Here is a 25,339-nt window from a genome sequence, read left to right as displayed (position 1 = left end):
TTGTTCCAAATATCAGAACTACTCGGTATAATTTCCGATTCAATAAATTAATGAAGAATCGCTATCTAATGACAGGAAGCATTCCATCGAAGTGCGAAACACAAGCCTTCGAATGCGAATGATTTTGGGCTACGTATTATATTTTGAGCTAGGTTGAAGAAGAAGTCAAGTGCCTTCAGTAAATAGTCTATCTGATTAGAGAAATTGGCTTTTGAAGTTATTCATTATTATTTTTGATATACGTATGTATATCATTCCGGGTGATACAGGCACTTCAATTACCATTCCTCTCAACACTTGCTAGCAGACTTTTAAGAACATAATTAAAAATGTGTAATTTATGTGCATCAAAGAGTTGAAAAAATCAGAAAATGGTAAGAAGTGATCATACGGGTCACAAGGGGGGTCGCGAGGTTCTTCTCAGTTCTACCATTCACCACATTTTAAAAATTAAAAAAACCGCATTGGCTGGATTGAAATAAATATCGGCTGAGGTACAAATGAAACTGAAATACCTGAACATAACGTAGAACGACGCAGTCAATGAAGAAACACGGGCATATTTGAGTCACATTTGTTTTAGATCATACGGGCTCTGGTTGTGGGATTTTTATTTCGAAACATTCGCTGATTGCCTTAGAAGGAGCAGAGAACTTCAGATGTAACGATTAAATGATTTAGCTGCGATCATTTAATGATATTTATGTTTATTGTTGTTATTGTTGCATTTCGAACGTTATCATTCATTAAGTCTCCGTTATAGGAACTGTTGTGGATATATATATGTGGATATATAACTATGAAATCAGAGAACAAACGACAAAAACTGTTTAATGTCAAAGTGGAACATACAAATTTTAAATTCACTCGTATGACTATCTGGGAAAATTTGAAAAAGAAATTTCTTGCGGCGGCCGTGAGGCTGCGACCGATTACACTCAGATAAAAACCTTAAAAAAATCCTTGATGTACCCAAAAAAGCATGCACTGTGATGCTAAGGGTGAATTATCTTGCTTCAAATCACCGTTATATGGTGGTTTCACAAGGAGCTCGCCCTTTGAGCTGATCGACATGGGAATATTGAGAGAGCTATTGTTGCGAATGAGAGTGTCGATTTTGCTCACTAACCTTTAAGTGGGAATTATTATTTATATTGAAGTCCGCCAATTCGATATCTCTAAATATTGCCTGGCATCCTGGCATACGCCATCGCTTCATCTGACAGGGTCTGCCACGTCCTCTTTTTCTACCATAGATATTGCTCTTATATACTTTCTGGGATGGATTATACTCACCCATACCCGTTAAGTGACCTGTCCACCGAAACCTATTGAGTCAGATTTGATCCACAACCAGACGGTCGTGGTACCGCTCATAAATTTCGTTGTTATACACGATACGGAAAGGTCCATTCTTCTGTAGGGAGCCAAGAATTCTTCGGATGATTCTTCTTTCGAACGCGGCTAAGAGTTTGAAATTTTTCTTGCAAAGGAGCCAGGTCTCCAAGGAATACATGAGGACTGGCAAGAACATTGTCTTATACCGTAAGAACTTTGATCCTATGGTGAGACGTTTCGAACGGAACAGTTTTTGTAAGCTGAAATAGACTCTGTTGGCTGCAACAACGTGTTCGGATTTCATTGTCGTAGCTGTTATCGGTTGTGATTTTCGACCCTTGATAGTAAAAATGATCAACGGTTTCAAAATTGTATTCTCTTATCTTTATTGTTCTGATCTGACCAGTGCAACTTGATACTATTGTTTCTTTAGTTTTTGGTGCTGATATTGCAAGTCTGGTCATTGGCAGAACAATAAAAAATTTGAGCCATTCAATTTCTGACATCTATTTTGAACGCTGTTACAAAAATTACTAAATCATACTCTGTCGCAGTTGGTTTTATCCGAAATAATCGAACCTAACATCAGGACATTTGATGAAAAATAGGAAAGAGTATGCCCTGTATGCAAATAACGGTGTAATGGTGGACGTGCAAAGAAGAGAATAAAAAAAATTGTTTTTGAACCAATTGAGCTGGGTTTATATAAAATCTAAATACGTTTCTCATTATTTACTTTTTCTTCAGGGAATCCATTTCCGAGCTATTTTAGACCTTAAACACTTCACTGAAAAAAGTACGTCGTCTTTATAAATTTCCATATATATTATTTCTCTTTTAAATAATACAATGCACTTATATACTAGCACATGCTCCCCATCTGCTTCACATATCAGTCTTTAGTAACCCGGCATTTTCAATTTGTAAAATAATTTGTGTTTCGCGATAAGTTTTTGGCTCTGGCATAATAATATCTAGTTTATTCTTTTGCTTTTTCCTGACAAAATAGAACACAATTCCGGCCACAATAACAGCGAGCAGGAGCAAGCAACTAACTCCAATAGCCACATACAACCAATTGGAACTATGCTTGCATTCTATATTTAGCATCTGATTGTATGTTAAATAATTACCATTTTCACTGAATCTTAAATATATGAAATCTTCATGGCTCTTGAAAAATGCTAAATTACTTATCTTACGAATTTGATCACAATTAACAATTGTTGAGAAGTAAAGCTTGCCTAGAACTAATTGGAAATTTCCACTTATATATATAGGAACTGGATCACCAGTTTGATGGATTATGTTTTCAATTAGACGGAATTCTGGTTTTTCGCTACGCTGCATGGAATCAGGCGTGACTTCGATTTCTGGAAATGTATAGATATAATGAAATCATTTTCGCAAATAAAATGCTTTTATGAGGGAAAAAATCCTAGCGGTATCATGTGAGTCAGCTCAAAAAGCAACAGGAAAATACCACCTTACCTCGAAAAATTGCGGGATGAATTTGCGTGAACGTGTTGTTCCGAACCGCCACGCTATCCCTGATTTTTATCTCGAAACATTCTCCTTCGAACTTTTCCACCTGGTTGTGTGTGAACGCCAGCATGGATACAGCTGAAAACGATGTTTATTGGTAAAACTTGTCAGCTAGTGTTCACAAATCATCTACTCACCGCTGAATGAAAAAGCCCTGGAAAAGGCTCCATTGAAAGTTGTGTTTCCGATGGACAAATTTTCCACAACTTCGACGTCGTAGAAAGTTCGAGTAGGAAGCGGGTTTATGAACAATGAGTCGGTTATTTCCAACTTGGTGACACTGAATTTTTTGAATGCCTGGAAATGAAAGGGTCAAGGGTGCATGTTTCCAAAATTTTATATGTAGATATCTTACCTGAGGCTCCACCAGTTTAAATACTGTATCAATAAATTTAATAAAATATGCCTTATCTCTAAATGCAGTGAAAGCAAATGGTCGAATGAGATCAATTTGGGTGGAAGTGAAGGTGATTTCGTCGATATTTCCATTGAACGCATGTGACTGTATCTCCTTAATGGTAACATTGTTGAAATCGATGATAAGCCTTGTACTACTGAGCAACTGCGGGAAGGACAGTGCACTTTGTTGCAATGTCAAATTCCGTAAATTCGTAAAGCTAATACTTCTCAGGCCATATGTATTAACCAGAAAGTTGGAAACGATGACAACATTGTTACAGTTTGCAATAGAAACGTGGAAGACATTGCCATCCATTATCGGTAACTCGATTGGCTGTAAAGAAATGTGAATTTGTTGATTAAAAAACAGCAGCGACTAAAGTCCATCTTTTCTATAAAATTCAAAGAGTGCCACGTTCTTCATTAGAAAGTTGGATATAGTCATGTTGAACCACCTGTTTCAACAATATTTGTTCACTCTTCATCAAACTACGAGGCTATATTACTACAGTCCCCATGGAAATTGGATAGATTTTAATGGGAAATTCATTGAAATCTATTCAATAAAACCCTGATGTGAATCACGGTAGTTAAAAGGTTGAGTGGTCGCAACGAAAACATACTATTTAAATATTTTTCTACATGAGTAAGTTACAATTTTAAACACATTTTCCTTTGCCATTTAATTGCTATAAATCTCATTTTTCACTCCTTTTTAATGTACATACATAACTTCCTTCATTTCATTATAATTCTTACTTCATAGAAATAACGTTCATGCTCATTTCATCATAAATTTATTTTGTTCAAATTTCCATGTAAACTGATTCTCAGATAGGAGCTCGAGTTGAATACAAATATACAATTTATAGAAATGTCTTAGAGTCACATTGTTGTGGTAATTTGAACATGTGACACATCAAAGTTCTATTTACATGCAGTAACTAGAATGTACAGTAAAACATATTCAGTTAACTTTGACATTAAAAATGCGTAATTGCTAATAATTTTCTCAATTTATGGTTGTTACTCACCCCTTAGTGGTGTATAGCGCCTCAACCACATCTACGCGCTATCACACATGGTCCGTCGAAATGCACTTCAAAGGACTTCCCGAGAACACACCCCCTACACCTCTCTATTGTTCTGCAGCAAGTGTTCCTGCGGCGACCCACCCGTCGACGATCTTTGGAGAGTAGGCTCCACTGCCAGTAATGGAATTGTCGCCTCTCCTTAATGTGAACTTGTTGAGGAGTAACTAGCCTGTACATCGACGAAACGAAATAATATCAGGCCACCCTGGCACGTCGCAGACAAGTGTGGACAAGGCTTAGAGCTTTTACGGTGGAGCTTACTTTCCATCTGCTATCCCCATATAGGAACACAGAACGAATATCAGCACAGAATAGTCTCAACCTGATCCTGGTGTTAATTACTTTACTGTCTTATCCAGACAGCTGGCTGCGTTAATGATGACTTTTTTTTTAGGTTTTCCACCCCTGTGTCTAATTCCAGTTCACTCCTTACATCAGCGCCGCTTTCAAGGTGAGCCATGTTGTTGCCCAGGTGCGTTGTATAGGAATCTCAATCACTCTCTTAGGATTCTTTATTAGTCTTTTTATTTCGGAGTTGCCCTCAATGTCGAATCTGATTATTCGGTGATCGACTTAGAGGACCTATCCGAGTCCATGAGAGTATTTCCTAGAATTATGTCTAGTATCTCTTGTCTAGCACTAGTCATGAATGTTAGAGTGTTCCCTATGTCATATATGTTTCTAATCTATTGCTAAGAATAAATTCAAAAGGGTATTCAGCTCTTCGATTGATGTTGCTGCTTTCCCAGACTTCGTGATGGGTGTTGGCATCGCAGCCGAGGAGAAGTGCTAACGCTCTCTTCTCACAATAGTTTACCAGTCTAGCGACTAGCTCCGGTGAGATCCGGATGTCGTATCTTGGGAATTACGTTTAAGAATGATGCAAGCTCTTGATTTTTCGCAAAAGGAGACCGCGAATCTGCCCCCGGTACACCAAAGGCTTCTGAGCCAGCACTATTCTAATGTTTTCCTTGGAACTTGCCATTTCAATTACTGCAGATCCAACTTTCGCATGTTGGAGGTTTATCTGGGCTATTTTGTTCCTGACCATTGGCTTCGTTATTGTTTGGAGCTCCTCTCCACTGTCGGAGTATCGTCTCCTTCTCCGACGTGGCGCTTTCCTACATTTTAATTCTAGTTTTCAAATACAAATGCTCTCATAGAAGAAACTGATGCCAAGTAATGATAAATACGCTATTTACTTAGTATTTACATTTTGGGCGTTCGAGTCTGAGCCTGAACTCGATAATCGATCGGTTCTACCTTCAAAAAATCCAAAGGAATACGATTTTCGCTTTGTAGCGTATTCTGGGATAGCTAAGGTAACGATCTATGCAATAAAATAATTAATAATAATAATCAATGCAATAAAATAATTGATTCTGGAAACCTCCTAATGTGGTTTCCTCCCTTGGATGACCCTTCAGGGATCGAAGTGTTCCAAAGACCACTTCCATCATATTTCCGAGCCTGGCTAGTATGGCGCCTGTCGCCACATCGAACTTCAGTATTTACGGGGGGACCTTCACGGTTAATTTCGTTAATTTTCTCTTACTAGTCTACGGCCATTCAAATTTTATGACTGATAACCCTGCGATGCGCCCGACAAAAGAGCATTTTTAATGGCGGCTCCTCAATATTCTCAGGTGGGTTGATTAAAGTATCTGCCATCCAATCATCCATCCCGATCACGATATCGCTTTTAGGAAACCTCCCTTGAACTGCGTGCAAAATAATCAAAAAATTGTAACAATTCCATTTCATTTGGTTGCTTTTCAATGTTTCATTTTGAGTTATTCATGGCAGGAGAGAGTTGTTGTTGAAATGTATGCCTTTGAAATGATGGTAGACAGTGCGACGTTGTTTAAGCCTTTTGATCTCGTGACCCGGGTTCGGATTCCGATTGTGTAATGAATGTTTATTTTGCTTTTGTGCTTATCACTTGCACAGCATTAAGTGTGATGATAATGAAATTGAGCAGTCTCATAAAGGAGACTGAGATTGAGTGATTTTTTAATACGACTCTAATTTCTAAATTGTTATCTGTGTCAGGCATTTATGCGATTTTTTATAAATTAGCAGGAGTAAACCGTATATTTTCTAGAACTGAATTAAGGCGCGGACAATTCCAAATGACCATATTTGATATATCTTCAATTTTTCCAGGAGCTATCCTAATTTTGGTAAATATTAACTAATGATGAATTGGTCTGCCACTAATATGTAATATATAAAAATTATTTACAAGATCGCATATAAAATTGGTATTTGACATCTTTTAACTCATCATCCTTTATATACGCATGCACATATTTAACTAAGCGTCCATTGAGTTGTCTTCATTTATAAAAAAACGCAATTTCGAAAATTTTATTCAACGAAAGATATTATTGTTTACTTTTAACTTCCTGTCAATGGTACACTTTTATTTAAGTTTCTCAGATTATGAGATAAATGAAGCACAAAATCTTACTGGTCGATTACTCATCCATTAGTACAAAGATATGAACTAGATCAGAATCGTTATTGACTCATTTCAAAAATAATGTTCATATATATCTATATACCTCAGAAGTATCTTTACTAGCCACGTATGTTTAGTTACTAATGACTAATTTCTGTTTGCACAATAAACTGTGAGTCTCCTTACACATTTGTATGAAGATGCTTTGATCAAATGTTTGAAAATCTCATGTAAAAACGAGAATGATATTTGGTCACCATTTCTAGCCTTCCTCATAGAAATTCATATTGGTGTTTTCAAACGAAATGGAACGATGTTATTGTAGAATTTGGTGGGGAAGAGGTGATGTTTGAACAGATTGATTTCATCTTATGGGATTTTATGCTTATCCTGGTCAAGTGTATGCTCAAGTATTTAGTACATTTGAATTAGACTTGACTCCCATAATAGTTGCAATATTGGACTCCCATAATAGTTGCAATATTGAGTTAAGTTAAAGCTGAGATGTTTTTTATGAAAAGTGAAGAAACTGGCATTATATTACCTAATTATAAATTGGTGTCGCATGTGTTTCTCTGTGATGTACATATGCTTTTAACCGCAACATATTCCATTTCTTCTCCATGATGAGCTGTTTGGATGTTGTACCAAGCACTTAGTACTAAACTAGGATAGTGCTACATAGAATATAATACAAAACGAAATAAGCGTAGCAAGCCTGATTGTAATTCCGGCTCCACACGTTTGCCACTTGCCCCGAACTGCAAACCTCCGCAAACTTTTGCCTTAATTTTGAGAACCATCATCACCCACGCCTTTGCAGGTGCATTAGTGCTTTCTGAGCAGGCAAGCAATTTTCGCGATCGGACCGTTACAAACTCGTGCAAACCTATACCAACCAAGCCAAACACTCTACCCACACGTTTGCATTTACGCAGGTTTGTTGAGGTTTGACAAATGTGCACATTTCAACTCCTCGAAGCTTATTTTGTAAATAGTTAAGCAAGCGGGAATTGCACCTATATGCAACAATTTAAAATCATATGCAGCTGAGCCTGTCAAACAGTTGTATTGAACTTGTAGTATTAAGTACAAGTTCACTTTTGTCCGTCAAAAGGACAGAGTTACGTTTGATTGTAGAAATGAATGACCGGACAAGCTCGCCTGTACTAAGGTAAGGCATTAGGCCATTGTAAAAATTTTGCTGAAAAAGTGCTCTAACACTTTAGAAATGAAATACTCAAAGGATTAATGTTGAGAAAATATCTAAATACTTCTATTCTGGATTTTGGCGCAGCCTTTATCCGTCCGACGCATGTATATCGAAAATTTTAAATAAGTTTTTCCCTGAAGCACATTTTTCAAATGGTTCGAACTCATAACTCGAGCAAATCTTAATCAATCGTATGCATATTTATAATTACATTCTGCGTGAAAGTACACAGGATTCTTGCGACAGGTTATAGGGGTTTTTTTTTAATAAATACGATTATTTTCGAAAATTAAAAATTTTTTTTTATAAAAACGTATCGTTTTTGTGAAAGTCGATATATCGAAAAACTGATCATGATTTCTGTTTGGTTTTATTCAGTTTATCACAAACGGTCGTCAATTCGTTGAAGATGATGAAAGTAGTGCATTCTATCGACATCAGGAATTAACGGAAATATTCCTAAAGTGAGGGAAATGTTGTAAAATAACCGCAAATTGACCAACAGAGATTTTGCGGATGAATTTTTGCCAGAAGGTCGGTGAGTGAATACAGAGTATTATTTGGGCTTTGGTCGGTATTATAATTTTTTGAAATCTATTGGTATTTCCTCCACGCCCGACATTTTCCCACGGCAAGGGTTTCTTCAACATATTGCACCTCTTTCTAACCTACCGAACTGGGAAGAAATTCGTCAAAAACGAAAAAACTTGTGGATTTTACACCATGGTGAAGCACTATCGCACAATGCCATCATGCCTTTAAATTTTTTAAAGCGGCCAGACAATTAACACTTCCCGCAAACTCCAAACCTTCAACACATATTTACCTTGATTTTGCGTATCAGCATCGTCATCGTTTATAAGTGGTTGGCGCGAGATTCCATATGTTTAGATAAGTCGCGGTTGCCGCAATCTGATCGGCCAATCGCAATTTGTCCACTGACGTGCAGTCTCACTGCAACCGCAACTTGCCGCAACTCCCTGCAACCAATAACTTATTTGACAACTTGCTTGCAAGTATGTGGCTAGTGTTAAGCCGGTTCAACACGTTTGCCGCTTACCGTCACCCAGAGAGAATCAAAGGCAGCGTTTCCTTGGTATTTATTTAGGATCTTAATGGAATCCGTGAGCAAATGATGCATCAAACTTCCTCTATTGAAAGCTTGGTGGAAGTACACGCCATTTACATTTTTAATCTACCAAGAAAAACACCCATTCCACACGTTTGCGTTACGACTGTTTTTTACGGCTTGGTGAGTGTGTGGACGCGCCAGATCGCTAACAAGCGTTAGCAGCCTCGCCAAAGACTCTATCCACACGCTTGCCCTTGGGACTTTTTGTTAACGCTCGACAAATATATGGACACCGGTTAACAAACACATTACGAATACCATCCAGCAACCCCCCAATTCATCTTTTCTGTCTTTCACCGATTTCTTTGGAATACTTGACATTAACGGAAATACGGACGTTTCTTTTTTTCAAAAGATTCCTCCATTTTGCGGCTCGATTCAAAAAACCACTACGGGAAAATCATTTTAACAATCAAATTCAGGTAGAAAACTCAAAATTGCATCTGATGGACATACCAGACACCAATTATTGGGTCAATGCTGGCATAAATGGGTTGAAGTCGATGGGGTTAACATTAAATGGAAAAATGTAGTTGGATCGCTTTTCAAATTAATTGAACATAAGGTGCATTGAACTCGACCAGCAAAAAGGTCGAAAGAATTCTAAAAAAAGGTACTACTGTTCACGGTGGTGTCTTCTTAAGTTTGAATTATCATTTAGTACTGTACATTTTTTTTCACCAACTATAGTCATGTGGGGTATCAAATCAATTTATTGGAAAGGTGGGGAGTGCGGTGGATCCAAAATGATCATTTCTTTCACGAACCAGATTTTTGGCTTTAATCACTGGACTATTCCGGAAATGAGCCCCCCCCCCCCCCCCCCCCCCAGGCAGCATAATTTTGTCAGTTCAACTTTTCGATAATTTTATCATTCACAAAAAATGATATTACCAAATATTAACTTCGGTTTCTGTTGAAAAGAACCTATTTAACTTAAAAACGTACTGAGTTACTGACAAACTTAAAAAAGCACTAAATTTAGTACCTTTGGTCCACCGTGGTCCTGTCTCACTTTAATTTTACAGATTTTGACTCCCTACTCGTCTACTTTACAATTTACGTCAAAATTAAACCGACGCAGATAGATAGACAGACAGATATTCAATCAATTTTGATTTTTTTATCTCCCACAAAGTCTTAAAAACAACCGGCACCTCCCGTATTATTTTTTGTTGAGGCACCTCTCGTATTATTATTATATTTCCAAAGTGTATATCCGACTATCCGTCCTCGTTCAATTCCACTCATTATCAATACAGTTATTACTACGAAAATGATCAGAGAGGAAGACAAACACGTCCTAGGAGAGGATTTCGTTGGCCCCGAGATTCTCTAAATGATCAAAAAGCGTTAAATAATACATTCTGGGAAGATACAATACCATGTATGCCATACAAATAAACGGATAAGGACTTATCATATATACATATGTATACACGCCCACACATGAGTGGTGGCAAATGCTCACACTAGAACCAGATACTTTCTTTTGTATAGTGGATAAAGGTATGTAGATCATTGCTTATTTTGTGAACCACAGAAGCCGGATTACACACTCATCAAATATGCATGCACACGTTAATGTTTGGACTTTTTTGAAAAAAAATGAGGAACAATAATAGATCTCCGGCATTCGAACAAACCGGTTGGATCAGTCGCGTAAACTTTGTGTGCAAATTTTGATCTAATCGACATTATTGGTTTCTGTTACTGGCCTCATTGTGTACATGGCCAACGTGTATCAAAACTATGATGACATTATAATAAATTTAAACATCGCTGACAGCGCGAGGCTTTGTTGAAAGCCGTAGCTAATTGCTCGATTGAATTATGCTTACTCAGTAGAAGCTGCGGTCCTTAAAGATCTTCAAGCGACAATTGTTTCTTACTTGGTTATACCTTAAAAAGTGTGTGGCCTCTACCTAATCATCCAAACGACACTTAGTCATAAGACTACACATTCACACAATCATTCGCCTATTCCATGCGTCCATAAAGTCATGGTTAATAATACTTATTTATTGCAAATTGCAGATTTATGGCAAGAAAACGTTTTCCATACTTACTTCGTTTGAATATGCACAATCGCAGGTGTATTTAGTATCATGATATATGCAAATGGCCATATTTTCCCCGTCTGGATGGGCATACGCCTGCCACGAGCTTGTGAAAAAGCAAAATCCGAAAAGTATCTTAACGTATTTGGCACTCATAATTATTCACTTTTATCTATTTGTTATCACGATCTTTGAACGGAAACGCAAAGTGCGACTTTGAACTTTGCAATTTGATTACACGGTTCAACACTTTTTAATTAATATTCATTGGGCTTCATTTATAAGATTGAGTTACATTTTTCTGGGTAATTCGCTTCGTACACTATCAATTCCAATTGTTATAAACAATTGTGAAGGTGTGAAAACTTCCGTAGGTTCAACCGCAAGGCACTAACGATAGCTCTTTTCATAACGTCTCTTGTCGGGGCCGCACTTTCTTATCACTACTTGCTCATGATTTCGTTTCTGATTAGATAAATTAAATTGCGAGAGGGTTTCAGATGCGACGAATAAAGGCACCGTGCTAGTGAATTGGCTCAGCCGTGAGCTTCGTCGCTTTCGTAACATTGCAAAACGATTTTTATTTGGAGAGAATTCCATTTACATATTGATAACGTGTAAATATATTCGTATGTCTGTTTTGGCACTATATTTGTGTGTGTTGCATATTGCAGCGTTTTCTCGAGTAATGCCGAATGTTTTGTGCAAGGTCTGAAAATAAAAACAACTTTATTAATCGATGAGAACAACTTGATGTCGAAAGTTAGATATCGTTTATTGGCTTCTATCATAGATAAAGCAATTTAGGTGACTCATATTCCTATTTTTATAGCACAATACATAACAGAAATATTCATTGGGAAGTGTGGCATTGTAGTATCTACAGCATATGGGGTACAGATCTACTCCAGAAAAAACCAATTTACTCTGGTCAAAATCACGTGAATCATGTACATCCACTATTCTTGTATATATATATATCTATTTTGAAGCAAATTTAGCAAGATTTATAAAAGGTGTTCCCATGATACCTCTATCTAATGAAGCTCCTTAGCTTATTCCGGAGCAACCAACTATCTATGCACAGTGCTTCTGATCCAAAGCAACCTAAATCGAAGATTCTCGCCTTGTTATCAGTTAAATTGGTTACATACTGCTATACAATACAATGCATTCATAAATGATATATGTTTATATGATTGCCATTTACCCCTTGGTGGGGTGTAGCCCGCCAATCACGCCTACGTGCCATCGTTTGGGGCTACTTAAAATGCCCTTCAGCTCATTCCACGTCTACTTTTCTGCGCTTGGGGTGACCTTCACGTCGGTCATCTTGGGATAGTGGATTCCAGTGCATTGTGTAGTGCACAATACAATTGTCGCCCCTCCTAAATATGTGGCGTATCCACCTCCGTCTTCCGATCGCAGTGCATACGAGCGTCAGTCCTGTGCGCCGACCAAATTCTTCGTTTGAGAGTCAGACCAGGGTACTCCGATGATACGGCGCTGACATGTATTGACCAAAACTGGGAGCTTTTGAATAATAGTGAGGTTCATTTTTCATGTGCTACCTCCATATAGTAACACAGAAAGAACACTTGCACAGAACAGTAAAATTAACTGCATTTCCAGATTTTAGACAGAGTCGCGAGAGCGGATGTGTTAATACGTTAGGCAACATCCAGTTCGGTGCAACCATCGGCAAAAATCACGCTTCCTAGATCTGCAAATTGATCGGTAGCTTCGATGCACTGACGATTAATGCAGCTACGGAGAGTGCGATGACCCTTCAGACTGAGAACCCTGGTTTTGTTTGTGTCTATCTTCAGTTCAATTCTACTTGCCTCTCTTTCCAAATCCAGAGCTATTTGGCCAAAGTCCATGACCCGGTGAGAGAGCAACAGATGTCATAGTCGTAGGCGAAGTGTTTAAGATGTCATAATCCATTGACAAGATGCAACTTTGGCGGACTCCGCTTTGGACCTCAGAATCCTCTGAGATTTTACCTCGGTGGAGCAGGTGACATTTTACGCCATCATATGTCGCTCTGATAATGGATATTAGTTTGTCGGGAATCCCATCCCTGCGTAAACCATCCCAGATACACTCTCTGTTTATGCTATCGAAAGTTTTCTCGAAATCGATGCAGACCAGTTGAAGCGAAGGTCTAAACTCCGCATACTGTTCCAAAATGATCCGTAGAGTGTTGATGTGGTCAAACAGGTGTCTTTCTTTGGAATCTTGATAGTCATCCCCTTCTTTCACTATCTGGGAAAGGTGTCGGATTTCCAAGATTTCCGTACGAGTGGAAGTAGCAGATCTGCAGTAATTGCAGGTGCCGCGATAAATAATTCTGCGGGGAGACGGTCAAGTCCAGCGGTTTTACTCCGTTTGAGTGCATTGATGGCCGAAATGATTTTTTTCTGCTTGGAGAAACAGTCCGTATTCGCATGTTACGGTGTCTAGCCATTTAATTCACGGGAGGAGGAATTTCACCTGATGTGATACGGTTAAAAACCGTGGTAAAGTGTTCTTTCCACTTTGTCAGTTGTTCATCATCGTAGATGGCAAGTTGACCGCTGACGTTCCTCACAGGATTATCGACAGATTCGCCGGGTCCTAGGTCAAGAGAGCCGCCTTACTGTAGCCATCAGAAGCAACCCGATACCGGATTCCCGCCCAAGTTGGAGAAAGCGAGCTTTCTGAGGACTCCCGCCACCGTTGCCGAGGAGCGTGCGCACATTCCAGAGACTAATCATAATCCGTTTTCGATTGCCAAAGGTCTTAACCGTGAAACCAGTCTCTATCCGAGGCGTTGTTGACGTTTTGGTAGTCGACTCTTCGCCACGCTCGTTGATGATAGAATCATTGAATTTTTTTCTAATATTTTTATAATTGTTGCTATAATAGAAATGTTTAATTACCTTGAATTTTTTTTCTGAAAGTGCTTATATGGGTAAGTCGTCTACTCGGAATTTTTTTTGAAGTTTGTTAATCGGATCGCTTCCAGCATTCATTTATCTCAAATTGGTCGTTTTTCCAACATTTATAAATAATAGAAGCACCATATCTTTGAAAAAAAACCCCTTTAATATCGATTAGGCTTCCAATCGCTATTGATAACTAAATTGTTAGTAAACTAGAAAGAAGATTTTTGACCATTTGATGCTCAATTTTGGTCCAGGCGCCCTTTTCAACTCTCTTGCCTTTTTTCGTAATATTTCAACTTTAACATCGATCGGAGGTTCGGTGACTCTTTCAGAGTTTCCAAACTGTCAAGTGAGCGCGAATTCGTATTATTCTCGTCGAAGCTACTACTACTATTACTATGAAATCGGGGCGGACAATTGAACGATGCGATATGCATAATGGCATATAAGGTCTTTTCAAATAAAAAAAAAACATTCCATAGATGCCAAACACGCAATTTATTTTTATCTAAAGATTTGCTAAAATTTAGTAATTCTAATGTTGTTATGATTCTAGTGGTGACTTTTTAAACATCTTGAAAGATTGATCACGAAGTTCCGCTCAGTATCCTATCGTTACCTCCGGAATATAGTGGAGAAACGCGCGGAAATCAAGTCTCCGCTGATTGATAAAGAGCAGGTTATTTTCTCTCCGAAATATTCCCATGTTATATTATTACTTACGGAAATTAGGTCTCGTTTTCGTATGCTTTTCATTGAAAATTAAGATCTAAACAACACTAAGTAACTCTAGCAATCTTTGACTACTCGTTTATCTACCAATAGAACTACGATCGAATAAATACCTTAGAAACTAGGTTTTCAAGGATGGTGGATACCAGAGAAGTTCCCGATCATCTGGCCATGATTTTGATTTTGGCCATTTTTATAGCTGTGCTGGGTATTTTAAATTGGGGGGTATTGGTATCACTGTCGTTGAAAACATTTGACTCGTATAAGAGGGAGGATACAATAAGTAAGAAATAATTTCATAAGTAGTGGCTAACAGTCGTAGAAGAACTTAGCACTCAAGTAGATGTCAGCACTCTACAAATAGGAGTCAGTGAGAACGTGAAATTGAAGCCAATTTTCATAGTTACTGAAACGTGTCATTTCATTTAAGGCTTGCATTCCACCGATTTCTACAATGAGTCTCTTGAGGTATTTATTTCCACAGGGTAGTATGAAAATTCTTCAGTATATCGTATAATGTGTCCGGATACCCCAGTGGTCGTAGCACTAGGCTGTGGTACAAAAGGCGGCGGTTCAAATCTCACTGGTGGCAGCGGAAATTATATAATGAGTTGACGTCAGACACCAGTCGACTCAGCTGTGAGTGAGTACCAGAGTCAGACCAGGGGAATAATCAAGGGTAAGCGCAAAACTGACCACATTGCCTCCTACAGGGTACTGTAGTTCTGTAGTGTACCGTTGCGTTTTTAAATGAAGTGCTTTAATATACAAAGCTCTGATCCATTTGGTTTGTCACGCCAACGATTGTTATTATGTTATATAATGTAAGCTAGCCTGATTTGCATGGTAGTTTTTGTATGATAGTTTAATCCATTCAATTGCTAAAATAAACTTATTCAAGTTCAGAAAAGGCACCGCGGAAATCAATTTAAGTGGAAATCAAATTAAAAAAGAGATGTAGGGGAAGAAATAATAGGAAGATATTATTAGGTTTGAAGGTTAATCCTACTATTATACTAAGATGTGATTTACAAAAATCTTAATTGCTCATATATATGATATTTTATTAAGAAAATCATGTGTTTAATATTATAACCAGGGCACAAATCTTAGGTAAAATGTGAACAATATGAAACTGAGAAAGTACTAATCGAGACCTTTCATTTGATACCACATGACTATATTTGGTGAAAAAAAAAATGTACACCCCCTTTGTATGGATACCCCCTTAAATTCAATGTAGAAGGATGTAATTCACTGTATCTTCACACTTCCCACCTTTCCACCAAATTTGGTGTCAATCGCTATAGCCGTCTCCAAGAAAAATTTTTGTTTTGTTTTATACAAAACCTTAAAAAATGGTTGGTATTTATAATTATTAGATTTACGTTGCAAACATAACCTCTATGATCCTAGAAAATTAGCAACTGATCAGATATCCTTCCTGCGGTCATATATAGGAATATTTCTTCAGAGCTATAACATCCAGGGTAAAACTTTGCACCATAAAGGAATTCAACATACTGTCAAGGTAGGTTAGCATGTCTAAGTTGATTATGACCAATGTACGAGACTAGATTAAAACAGCTGAATCGCTGTAGTCAACATTACCAATGGACTGTGCCAGTAGGGTACACTATCGTGATCCAAGACTCAGAAGAGAACATGAAGGGTATGACCTAGGTGGAAGTATGACAAGAAACATACTATCTGTGAGAGCATGATGAGTACCATTTTGGACGTGCATTTAATTGAGAGGAGAAAAAGTAGTCGCCTACTGAAAGTCCTGCAGGAAGAATCCTAGAACATGCTCTCTAATTTTCCATGATTTTGTTTGATTTCTCGTCCTTTTACTGGCTTTAAATTCTGGCCTTGGACATAACGAAAATAACTGAGCTACCTCGTTCGATATGAATGATCTAATTAACGGTCTATATTTTGCAACAAAATATGCCCGGCATGGTTTTAAGGAATTTGATCCGTATGTAGCTAAGGGTTCCACGTGGCAGTTGTGCAATTATGCCTAACTATCAGACGTGTCTTGATTACCCAATCCATAAGAAAGTCATAGATTCAATGTAACGATTCAATCTTCCTGTTTTTTTTATTTTGTTTGTTTTTTTTTTGTCAATTTCAGTAAGACTTCAGTCTATTTCTCGGAATACGATAAATGTCAAATCATAGAAAATTGCTATGAATTAAACTTTTTAGTAATCACCTACCTCATTACCACTGACCTTCAGTTTAGTTAGTTTGGGACAGTTACGTACATCGTAGTGAATACATCGTAATTTGTGATACTTGGGGTATAAAAACAGAACTGGCTACTCAGAGGCTCAGAAATATGTTTAGCAAACCCCTTTTTTCTCTTTTTCTCCATCGAACTTAAACGAACTGAATTTTCAGCTATTGTTTTCACTAGAGTAACTTCAACCATTGGAGTCCGGATGTCATAGTAATTAGGGCTTGACCCAGAGGATATGATTGAAATTTATCTAAAAATCTGATTTAATTCCGCGAGATTCCATTTACAGAAAAAATTATTTCGTTCTGTTTCAAATATAATCACCATTACTAGATCTATTGTTATTTTTCGTACTGCTGGCTCATAATCACGCAATCAATGCCCCCTTGTACTGTATTGTATACCATACATGTACATGCAATAATTGGAATATAAACATCGCAGCAGTAATATGTGTAGATTAGTAAATTGACATACGCAGAGAGATGCGAATGAGAAAGTTGCCACGGATTCTAATCAAATAGAAACTTTAAGGCGTCAATTTTAACAGATAAAACTCGTCAATCCGTCGGTAGCCGCAGAGGAAAGTGTTTCGGGGAAACCTCACAAAACTTCAATTATATAATATTTTCGCTGCACTTTTCAATAACATTGGGGAACATGATCTCAATAAAGATGTGATCATCTCTCAGTAAATATTCATAAATAACATTTCAATGCCTTCATAAAGATCAAATTTGTTTGCTACACATACAGGTCCATTTGGAAAATATTTAGATGTGACGAAAAAAGCGTTCTATACAAGTTTGTGTATTAGACTATTAAAGAATTTATAGGATCTGATAGCTATTGCAAACCAAAACGGCCAGAATATAATTCTTTCTGAGATCAATAAATTCAGTAACAACAGAATCGAGTTCGGCGTCACAATCAAAACATCTTTTATTGGATCGTTGAATAAGAGAACGGTGATTTAAATTTGGAAGCTATTTATCGCACGTAGGAGGATGGAATACTTAGTTCATACATTGAACAGATCACTTTTGGAAATAGTATACAGTAAAAGACAAAAACTTAAACACGGCTGCCTTGTTTTTAAAATTTTAAGTAGAGAAACTTGTAAACGATTGATAAGGGTTTCTAGTATAGTTTTCCAGGATATCTGTGGCTGTGATTCACACGATGAAAAAAAGTACAAACAGACAGTTTTTATTATTTACCAAGGATATCTAGCTACACACAATCACTATCACATCAATTCTGCACTCAGCTTTTCTAAGTGGTTCGAATAGTAGGCGTTGTTGACAATCTGCTCTCGAGGTGCAATGCATTTTGTCGTTCACGCTCTTACCGATGAAAAAGACAATTGGCAATGTTTCACATTTGATGTTCAATTTTTACGGTTTTTTTTAAGGTTTTGTGTGAAAAAAACCTTATTAGAATCGATTCGATGTCTGTCTGTCCGTCTATCTGTCACACTCAATTTATTCGGAAATGGCTTGACCGATTGTCATGAAAATTAGTGGTAGCATGTGGTCTGTTGTTCCCTTCACATGCAGCAACTGGCGCCATTTTGTGTTAACTTCCCTTAAACTTATTACTTATGGCTCCTCATACATATGAATGGAACATGAACATTTTTTTTTCACAGAAGGTGGGTAGGTGGATATCAAATTAAAGGCCTCTTATATTTGATATCAGGTGAAGCATAGGGAAGTGATGCTCAAAATATGACACCAAAAAATGTAACAGGTCTCGTTCTCAGAACCTATCCAACTGAAAATTCTGAAAAAATCACAGTGGTGCATCTCTACAAAATCTAGGCCTCAAAATACATCCGGTTCCGATATCTGCACAAATAAAGTTAATTAATATTTCCACATTTTGGAAATTTACCCGGCAATCTCCCTTATGTCGATCGTACAAGTACAGATTGCCATGGGTGTAAAAGATAACATAAGACATAATTTGGTAAGTTTGAAGAAAATCCAACTATTATTAACAAAGTTATAGGGAGTGAAACTTTGCCATTGTTTTGTGAATTTCGTGCATTCTACAACGACGACGTCATCATCCCATATCAATTCGTCAACACCAGAACGAAGTGAGGATAATATCTATGGCTGTAATATGTATGTCTTGTAGTTTGGGAAAATATGAAGGAATATGTTGGATTTGTAGTTATATAGGGATAGAAAAATGTGCGTAGAAGTTTCTCATATAGGATGAACACAAAACATTTATATCCGAAGCGCGGGCTTCTGGTATTCCGACTTTTTTCTAAGTCCCCATCCAGTTAATATTGTAGCGGACCAATTGGGAAGAAATTTTCTTGCACGTTTGTGGTCTACAGACCCATCTTTTTTAAGTTAAATACCCAAAAGCTAAAAAAAGTGAAGAACTATTTGCACAAATAGTTTGTTCTGGAAAGTACTGTATCGATAGTAGTCAACTCCATATTCTTCACACTGGGAGTTCAACATTATCAGCACGTGTACAGTAGTTCACAGATATAAAACAAGACGGGAAGCTGGAAACTAGATGCTTCCCTATATAAGAAACGATGAGGGCATGACAGTTCCGCGTGTACAAAGTTAAATATTCAAATGTGCTCTATTTTTTAAAGACCCTTTTACACAAATAATTTGATCTGGAAAGCACTGTATCGATTATAAACAACTTCATACGCTTCACCCTTGAAGTCTAACATTATAGGCAAATGTTGTAGGTGACTACAAAAGGTACACTGAAGTGTTTGGGAGAAGTAGATTTTTCATAAATGTAAATTTAATCATTTAAATTTCTCGTTAATTATCATCAGGGTCTTATTCGCGTGGCTTAAGATGCAATAAATTCGCGCGAAATTGATAAATTTTAACTTCTATAACTTTGATACTAATAGTTGGATTTCCATGAAGCTTGGCATTATGTGCGTTACTCTTTTCTATGCTGCTGCAATTTAGTACTCCTAGGATGAACTTAAGAGGGTTTTCAGCCATCTCACGAGGTTGGTAATATACTATTAGAAAGTTGATTTGGATAGATATCGGAATGGGACACATTTTGAGGCTTATATTTCATATAAGTGCATTACCCTGATTCAGACTTTTAGGTTGGGTAATTTCCGGAAATGAGTCCTGTCTCACTTTAAGTGTGCATATCTTGACTCCTTACTCGCCCATTTTGCAACTTACGTCAAAATCTGCCTGTGTAAGTACTAATTGAGACCTTTCATTTGGTACCCTACAGGGGTATATTAGGGGAAAAAAATATTTACATTCCCTCTTTCCATGTATGGGGAGCCCCCCTTTCAACTTCACGTGAATTTGTCACTGTATGCGTGGGATTTCATAGTTTTGTTTTACGCAAAACCTTAAAAAGGACTTTGTCCCTATTTTTTTCCAGCTCATAACATGTTTCCTCAATAAACCACCAGTAATTGCCACAGAGTGTCTGGATGGCTCAAGTAGTTAGCACGCTGGGTTGTTGTAGCGGAAGGTCGCGGTTCGAATCTCACTGATTGCAGAGGGATTTGTAATTGTGGATGTTGGATACCAGTCGACTCAGCTGTGAATGAGTACCTGAGTCAAATCGTTGTAATAATCTCAGGTGAGCTCAATGCTGATCACATTGCCTCCTACAGTGTACTGTAGTGTACCGTTACGGTTTTGAATGAAGTGCTTTAACATACTTCGAGGCCCTGATCCATTATGGATTGTTGCGATTATTATTGTTCGTAATTGCCACAGAAAAACAAAATAGAAAATACAGTACCGTTATTGAAAATTCTTTTAAGACTGTTACTAACCTAAAATAGCTTTAACAAGCATTTGCGCTTTTGCTGATTGAAATGTTGTTATTGGTATTTTCTCCACTAATGTATGTAAGTATTTCGGGAACCATTTAGTATATTACCTTGAAAAAAAAAATAATCTTATCGTAACAAACACAATTGAATATGAAATTCCAAATCTATGAGTTGCCCTTACCCAGGGCTTTTCAAATTACTGACCGACCCAATGTTTATTTCCATAAACCTCACCCAAACAACCAAACTCATTTCATCCCAGTAATAATAATCGTTGGCGCAACAATCCATATTGGATCAGGGCCTTGAAGCGTGTTAGGGCACTTCATTCAAGACCGTAACGATACAGTACAGTACACTGCAGAAGGCAATGTGGTCAGCATTGCGCTCGCCCGAGATTATTACCCTGATTTGACTCAGGCACTCATTCACAGCTGAGTCGACTGGTATCCGACGTCAAATCACGATACAAATTCCACTGCCACCAGCGAGATTTGAACCGCGACCTTCCGTACGACAGCCTTGTGCTCTAACCACTCAGCTGTCCGGAACCCATTGCTACCAAGAATTAGATGTCAACCGAAAATACATAAGATGGCGAACGAAGTAAAAAAGATAACCACAGTGTCCAAATTTTCGGCTCTAGGAACTGATCAGTAAGATACAGAATGTCGGTAACATCTACTCTATCCTTGATCTTAAGGAGACAGCCCACTGCGAAATCATTCATTTTCAAATCGCCATTAACAACACAGGATATCAACTTGACTTTTACTGGTTATATATTAAGGTTATTGCGATTTGAATGGTCAAACATAATAGAAAAAATGAAATGAAGCGCACAATCGTCTGGCGCTGCAGCACTACTCATCGTAAAATAAAATATGCGCCTCGTAAAATCTAGCCAAGAGTATCAATCATAAACCAAAACTTTTCTAATAGTTCTGAGTAACAGCTATTGCACGAACTTCCATTTAAACAAAAGTATGGAGTTTTCGTCAGTTGGTATACACTTTTGAACATTGGCAATCGAAATTTGGCCATTTTTTGTTTAGAACACATTTTTTGTTCCTTTGTTAAAAATTATTTTTCGCGAAAGTTCACGCAATAGATAAATGACGCATAGGCATGCAGAAAAAATCGGAGGCGTTATTTTTCCGAATTCCTACAACACACATCGCAAAAATGCTTTGCGACAAAAGCAACACAGACTTTGTGTTGCCGCAAAAAGAGAGGAAGACTGCTCTCGTTTTTAAGCGCTGTAAAATGAAAGTGAAACGAAAACGATTTGAATGAAACGATATAATGCAGAGAATATGACTAAGATACCGATTTGTTGTTAATATAAAGTGAGAAGGATCCACTAAGGAAAAAGGAAGGAAGCGATATATATAAAATCAGTTGCTACGACTGCGACTGGACAGATAAAACTACTCATCACGAAGATAACCCAAAATAAGTAAGGTATGCTGAAAGATGAGGAATCAATACGGCCTTTCGGTGATGAAATAAACATTGGAATTAATACGACATATGAATAAGGCTCACACATTATACGCCTGGCATAGTCTGGAGATTTACATAATGATACGAATTCTCTATTCAAATCCATAATATTGTGCCAAAAACTTAGTAACTAAAGTACTGACGAAGGGAGTAAGTAGTTCACGAGGTGTATACATACATACATACTTGTAGATGGAGAAGCTAAAGGTTTTTATTTCCTCAAAATTGTTGGTTGGGTAGGTTCTGAGAACTAGACCTGTTTTAGATGTAATCGACAGAAAGACAGTGAGAGAGCGACAATTCTATGCCACTCCCTTCAATAATTTCAATTTTGTTTTGTTCCACACGAAATGTTTAGAAACTGTAATCAGTCAGAAAACCGGAAGCTGGTCGCTTTAGATATGAAAGGTTTTGTTTGTTTCTGGTGTAAGTATATGAGTGAGTGCAGAACTATCCCTTTCTCTTATCCCGTAATATATGGTATTTGTATATTTAGAATATCATACTACTCACTTTAATGTGTATTGCTATAGTCTATATTACTACAAGTAATTTTTGTAACTCTAGGATAAACTTAAGGCGGGTTTGTAGACGATTACCTCAAAAAACATACTAATATGTTATTATTAACTTAATTTGAGTAGACATCGATTTCGAGAGTATTTTGAGGGCCAGACACCGTGTAGAAAAAGCGTTATGATTTTTTTTAGATTTTTCGGTTGGGTAGTTTCCGAAAATATGAGCGTTAAAGAAATCATGACTTTCGGCCGCCAGCACTCCCCGTCTTTCCAACAAACGTCAACAACTGACTTCAAAAAGTACTAATCGAGATCTTTCATTTGATACCCAACATGATTATATTCAATGGAAAAAAATGTACACCCTCCTTTTGGATGTATGAGGACCCATCTCCCCTCTTGAACTCAGCGTAGAGATATGTCGCTTACTGCATCTATGGGCGTTCACAGTTTCCACCTCCTCACCAAATTTCGTTTTAATCGGTGTAGCCGCTTCTGCATGTAACAGACAGACAAACAGACATTGAACCGATTTTAATAATATTTTGTTTTACAAACAAAACGTTAAAAATAAAAACAAAAAATGCTTACCTTAATTCTGTCATCCAATCGAACTTGATTCAGAATGTTCTCATTCGTACAGCACACCCATCTTTATTTCGTAGTTAAACTAGATTTGATCAAATGCCGCGCACTGTAGCAACAAGTTTATCAAAACTGACAATAGTTTCACAATGAAATATTCTTTGAGAACATTATGTCATTGAAGGTTGATTCTATCTTTTTGCGAAACACCAAAAGAACTCGTCGAAAGTCATAAACTAGTTTAACACAAATATGTGAAAACGGCACTCATAAAACACGAAAATTTCGAACAACGCTTGTTTCCAGTATCTCCAACACACTATTTGAATATTTTTCCCACTTTTTTAAAGGAATTAGCAAAAGAACTTGCCTCAGTCTCTTCCAAAACAACATGCACGACTGAAATGTAGACTTCCTCTTCCATTAGAGGCGTAAATTGGTGAAAATTGAATGAAAATTCTGAGGAAAAGTTGAGCGTTATTTTGATTTCTAGCCAAGTAAACACCCGTCTGGTTGCATCTAAACAAACAATACTCGTGTTGATATGTAGTTAGTCCATCAAGCTAGTGTGCCGCTGCACGGAACCTTTGAAATCTTCCATTATAAACTTTCGATTATATCAAGCGCCTTTAGTGCTGTCGATGCATAATTTTTGAATGTATACTCGCTATCTTTTGACCGGATGATTAGATTAAGTTGTCACACTATCGCCAATCATTGATGATTTAACATACAATGGAAATGTATCGTTCGAACCTCGCGTTTAAGATGCTCACATACCGCAACTCACGTATCGCTCGAAATGCCGCCCATACACAACCCGTTCTTATCGCTGACTGAAACAATATATTTTTGATACGCTCTTGTGAGTTACTCGTTTTGCTAGCTTTGCATTTTTAGTAAAATCTAAGATCTCAAGTGAGAATGTTAAGGGGGTCCGGTAGATTAACATGACTATAATACTTAATTCTTTGTTAAAGAATGAACTTCAAAAATGATCGTAGAATCAAATAAAACAGTTCAAGGGATGCGAGGAGTTTATAAACTTGGAGGTATTGATATTGTAGATGTTGCCTCAGGAAGATCAATTGAATACCCTCGTTAGTCATGCTAAACAGTGATAATTACCTAACTTCTGCATCAAAACAAAATACCCTCCTAAGTTTTCAAGCCGCCTTTATCCAAGCAATACTTGAAGATGCTAATCACAATATGAACCCATTCAATTTGTTGAACGATCATGGTCGCTCGTACAGACATAATAAATAGACTACACTTGCATGGTTCCATGCAGTTGCAATTCAAAGTCTTGACTTTCATTTATGCGGTGGCGCTGAGGTCATGCGAAAAGGAAATGGTTCAGCAAATTTACGAGCACACCGATGTGTCGTCAGCGATCTGAAAATTGCAACGATTTTTTTTACAGATTTTGATATTAATTATTGTTTTGAATTTACTCAGGTTTTATGTAAGACAAAACAGTTTGTGTAAAACAAAACCTGGTCTGTCTGAAATAGGCAAAAATGTGTGTTCTGTGAATACCTTCAGATATAATGAGTAGCCTATTCTTTTTGTTGAGTTTAAAGGGGATTTCCCTGCGACAGGAGTGTAAATTTTCGTTCTCAGAATATGGCCAGCAGAATGGTAAGCGAGATAGGACCTAAATGTATCCACCATAACGTGTAACAGGTCTCGTTCTCAGAACCTATCCAACTAAAAAATCTTTAAAAAAAATCCGGAGGATTGCACCTATATAAATAAAATCTAGGC

General features: G+C 37.4%; 2 protein-coding genes across 3 annotated transcripts in view; one reads left to right on the top strand and one right to left on the bottom strand.

The window, feature by feature from the left end:
- The window catches only part of LOC119658384 (E3 ubiquitin-protein ligase highwire), a 171,442-nt gene that overhangs the window by 30,615 nt on the left and 115,488 nt on the right, over positions 1 to 25,339 (top strand). The window lies entirely within an intron of this gene.
- LOC119658386 lies at positions 2,140 to 24,397 on the bottom strand. 2 transcript variants are annotated; one of them, XM_038065753.1, is made up of 6 exons: positions 23,576 to 24,397; positions 11,255 to 11,956; positions 3,239 to 3,616; positions 3,021 to 3,180; positions 2,830 to 2,961; positions 2,140 to 2,711 (listed from the first exon to the last, which is right to left on the bottom strand). In XM_038065753.1, the coding sequence occupies exons 2-6, from the start codon at positions 11,399 to 11,401 to the stop codon at positions 2,224 to 2,226; spliced, it is 1,305 nt and encodes a 434-aa protein (XP_037921681.1). In that variant the 5' UTR covers positions 11,402 to 11,956; positions 23,576 to 24,397; the 3' UTR covers positions 2,140 to 2,223. The 2 variants fall into 2 exon arrangements, with proteins under 2 accessions (XP_037921681.1, XP_037921682.1); XM_038065754.1 differs by having other exon boundaries at positions 24,350 to 24,370.

This window comes from Hermetia illucens, chromosome 5, assembly GCF_905115235.1.
Source record: "Hermetia illucens chromosome 5, iHerIll2.2.curated.20191125, whole genome shotgun sequence".
Classification (NCBI taxonomy): domain Eukaryota; kingdom Metazoa; phylum Arthropoda; class Insecta; order Diptera; family Stratiomyidae; genus Hermetia; species Hermetia illucens.
Note: the sequence above shows the minus strand (reverse complement) of the source record. Positions and strands in the feature narration are given on the sequence as shown.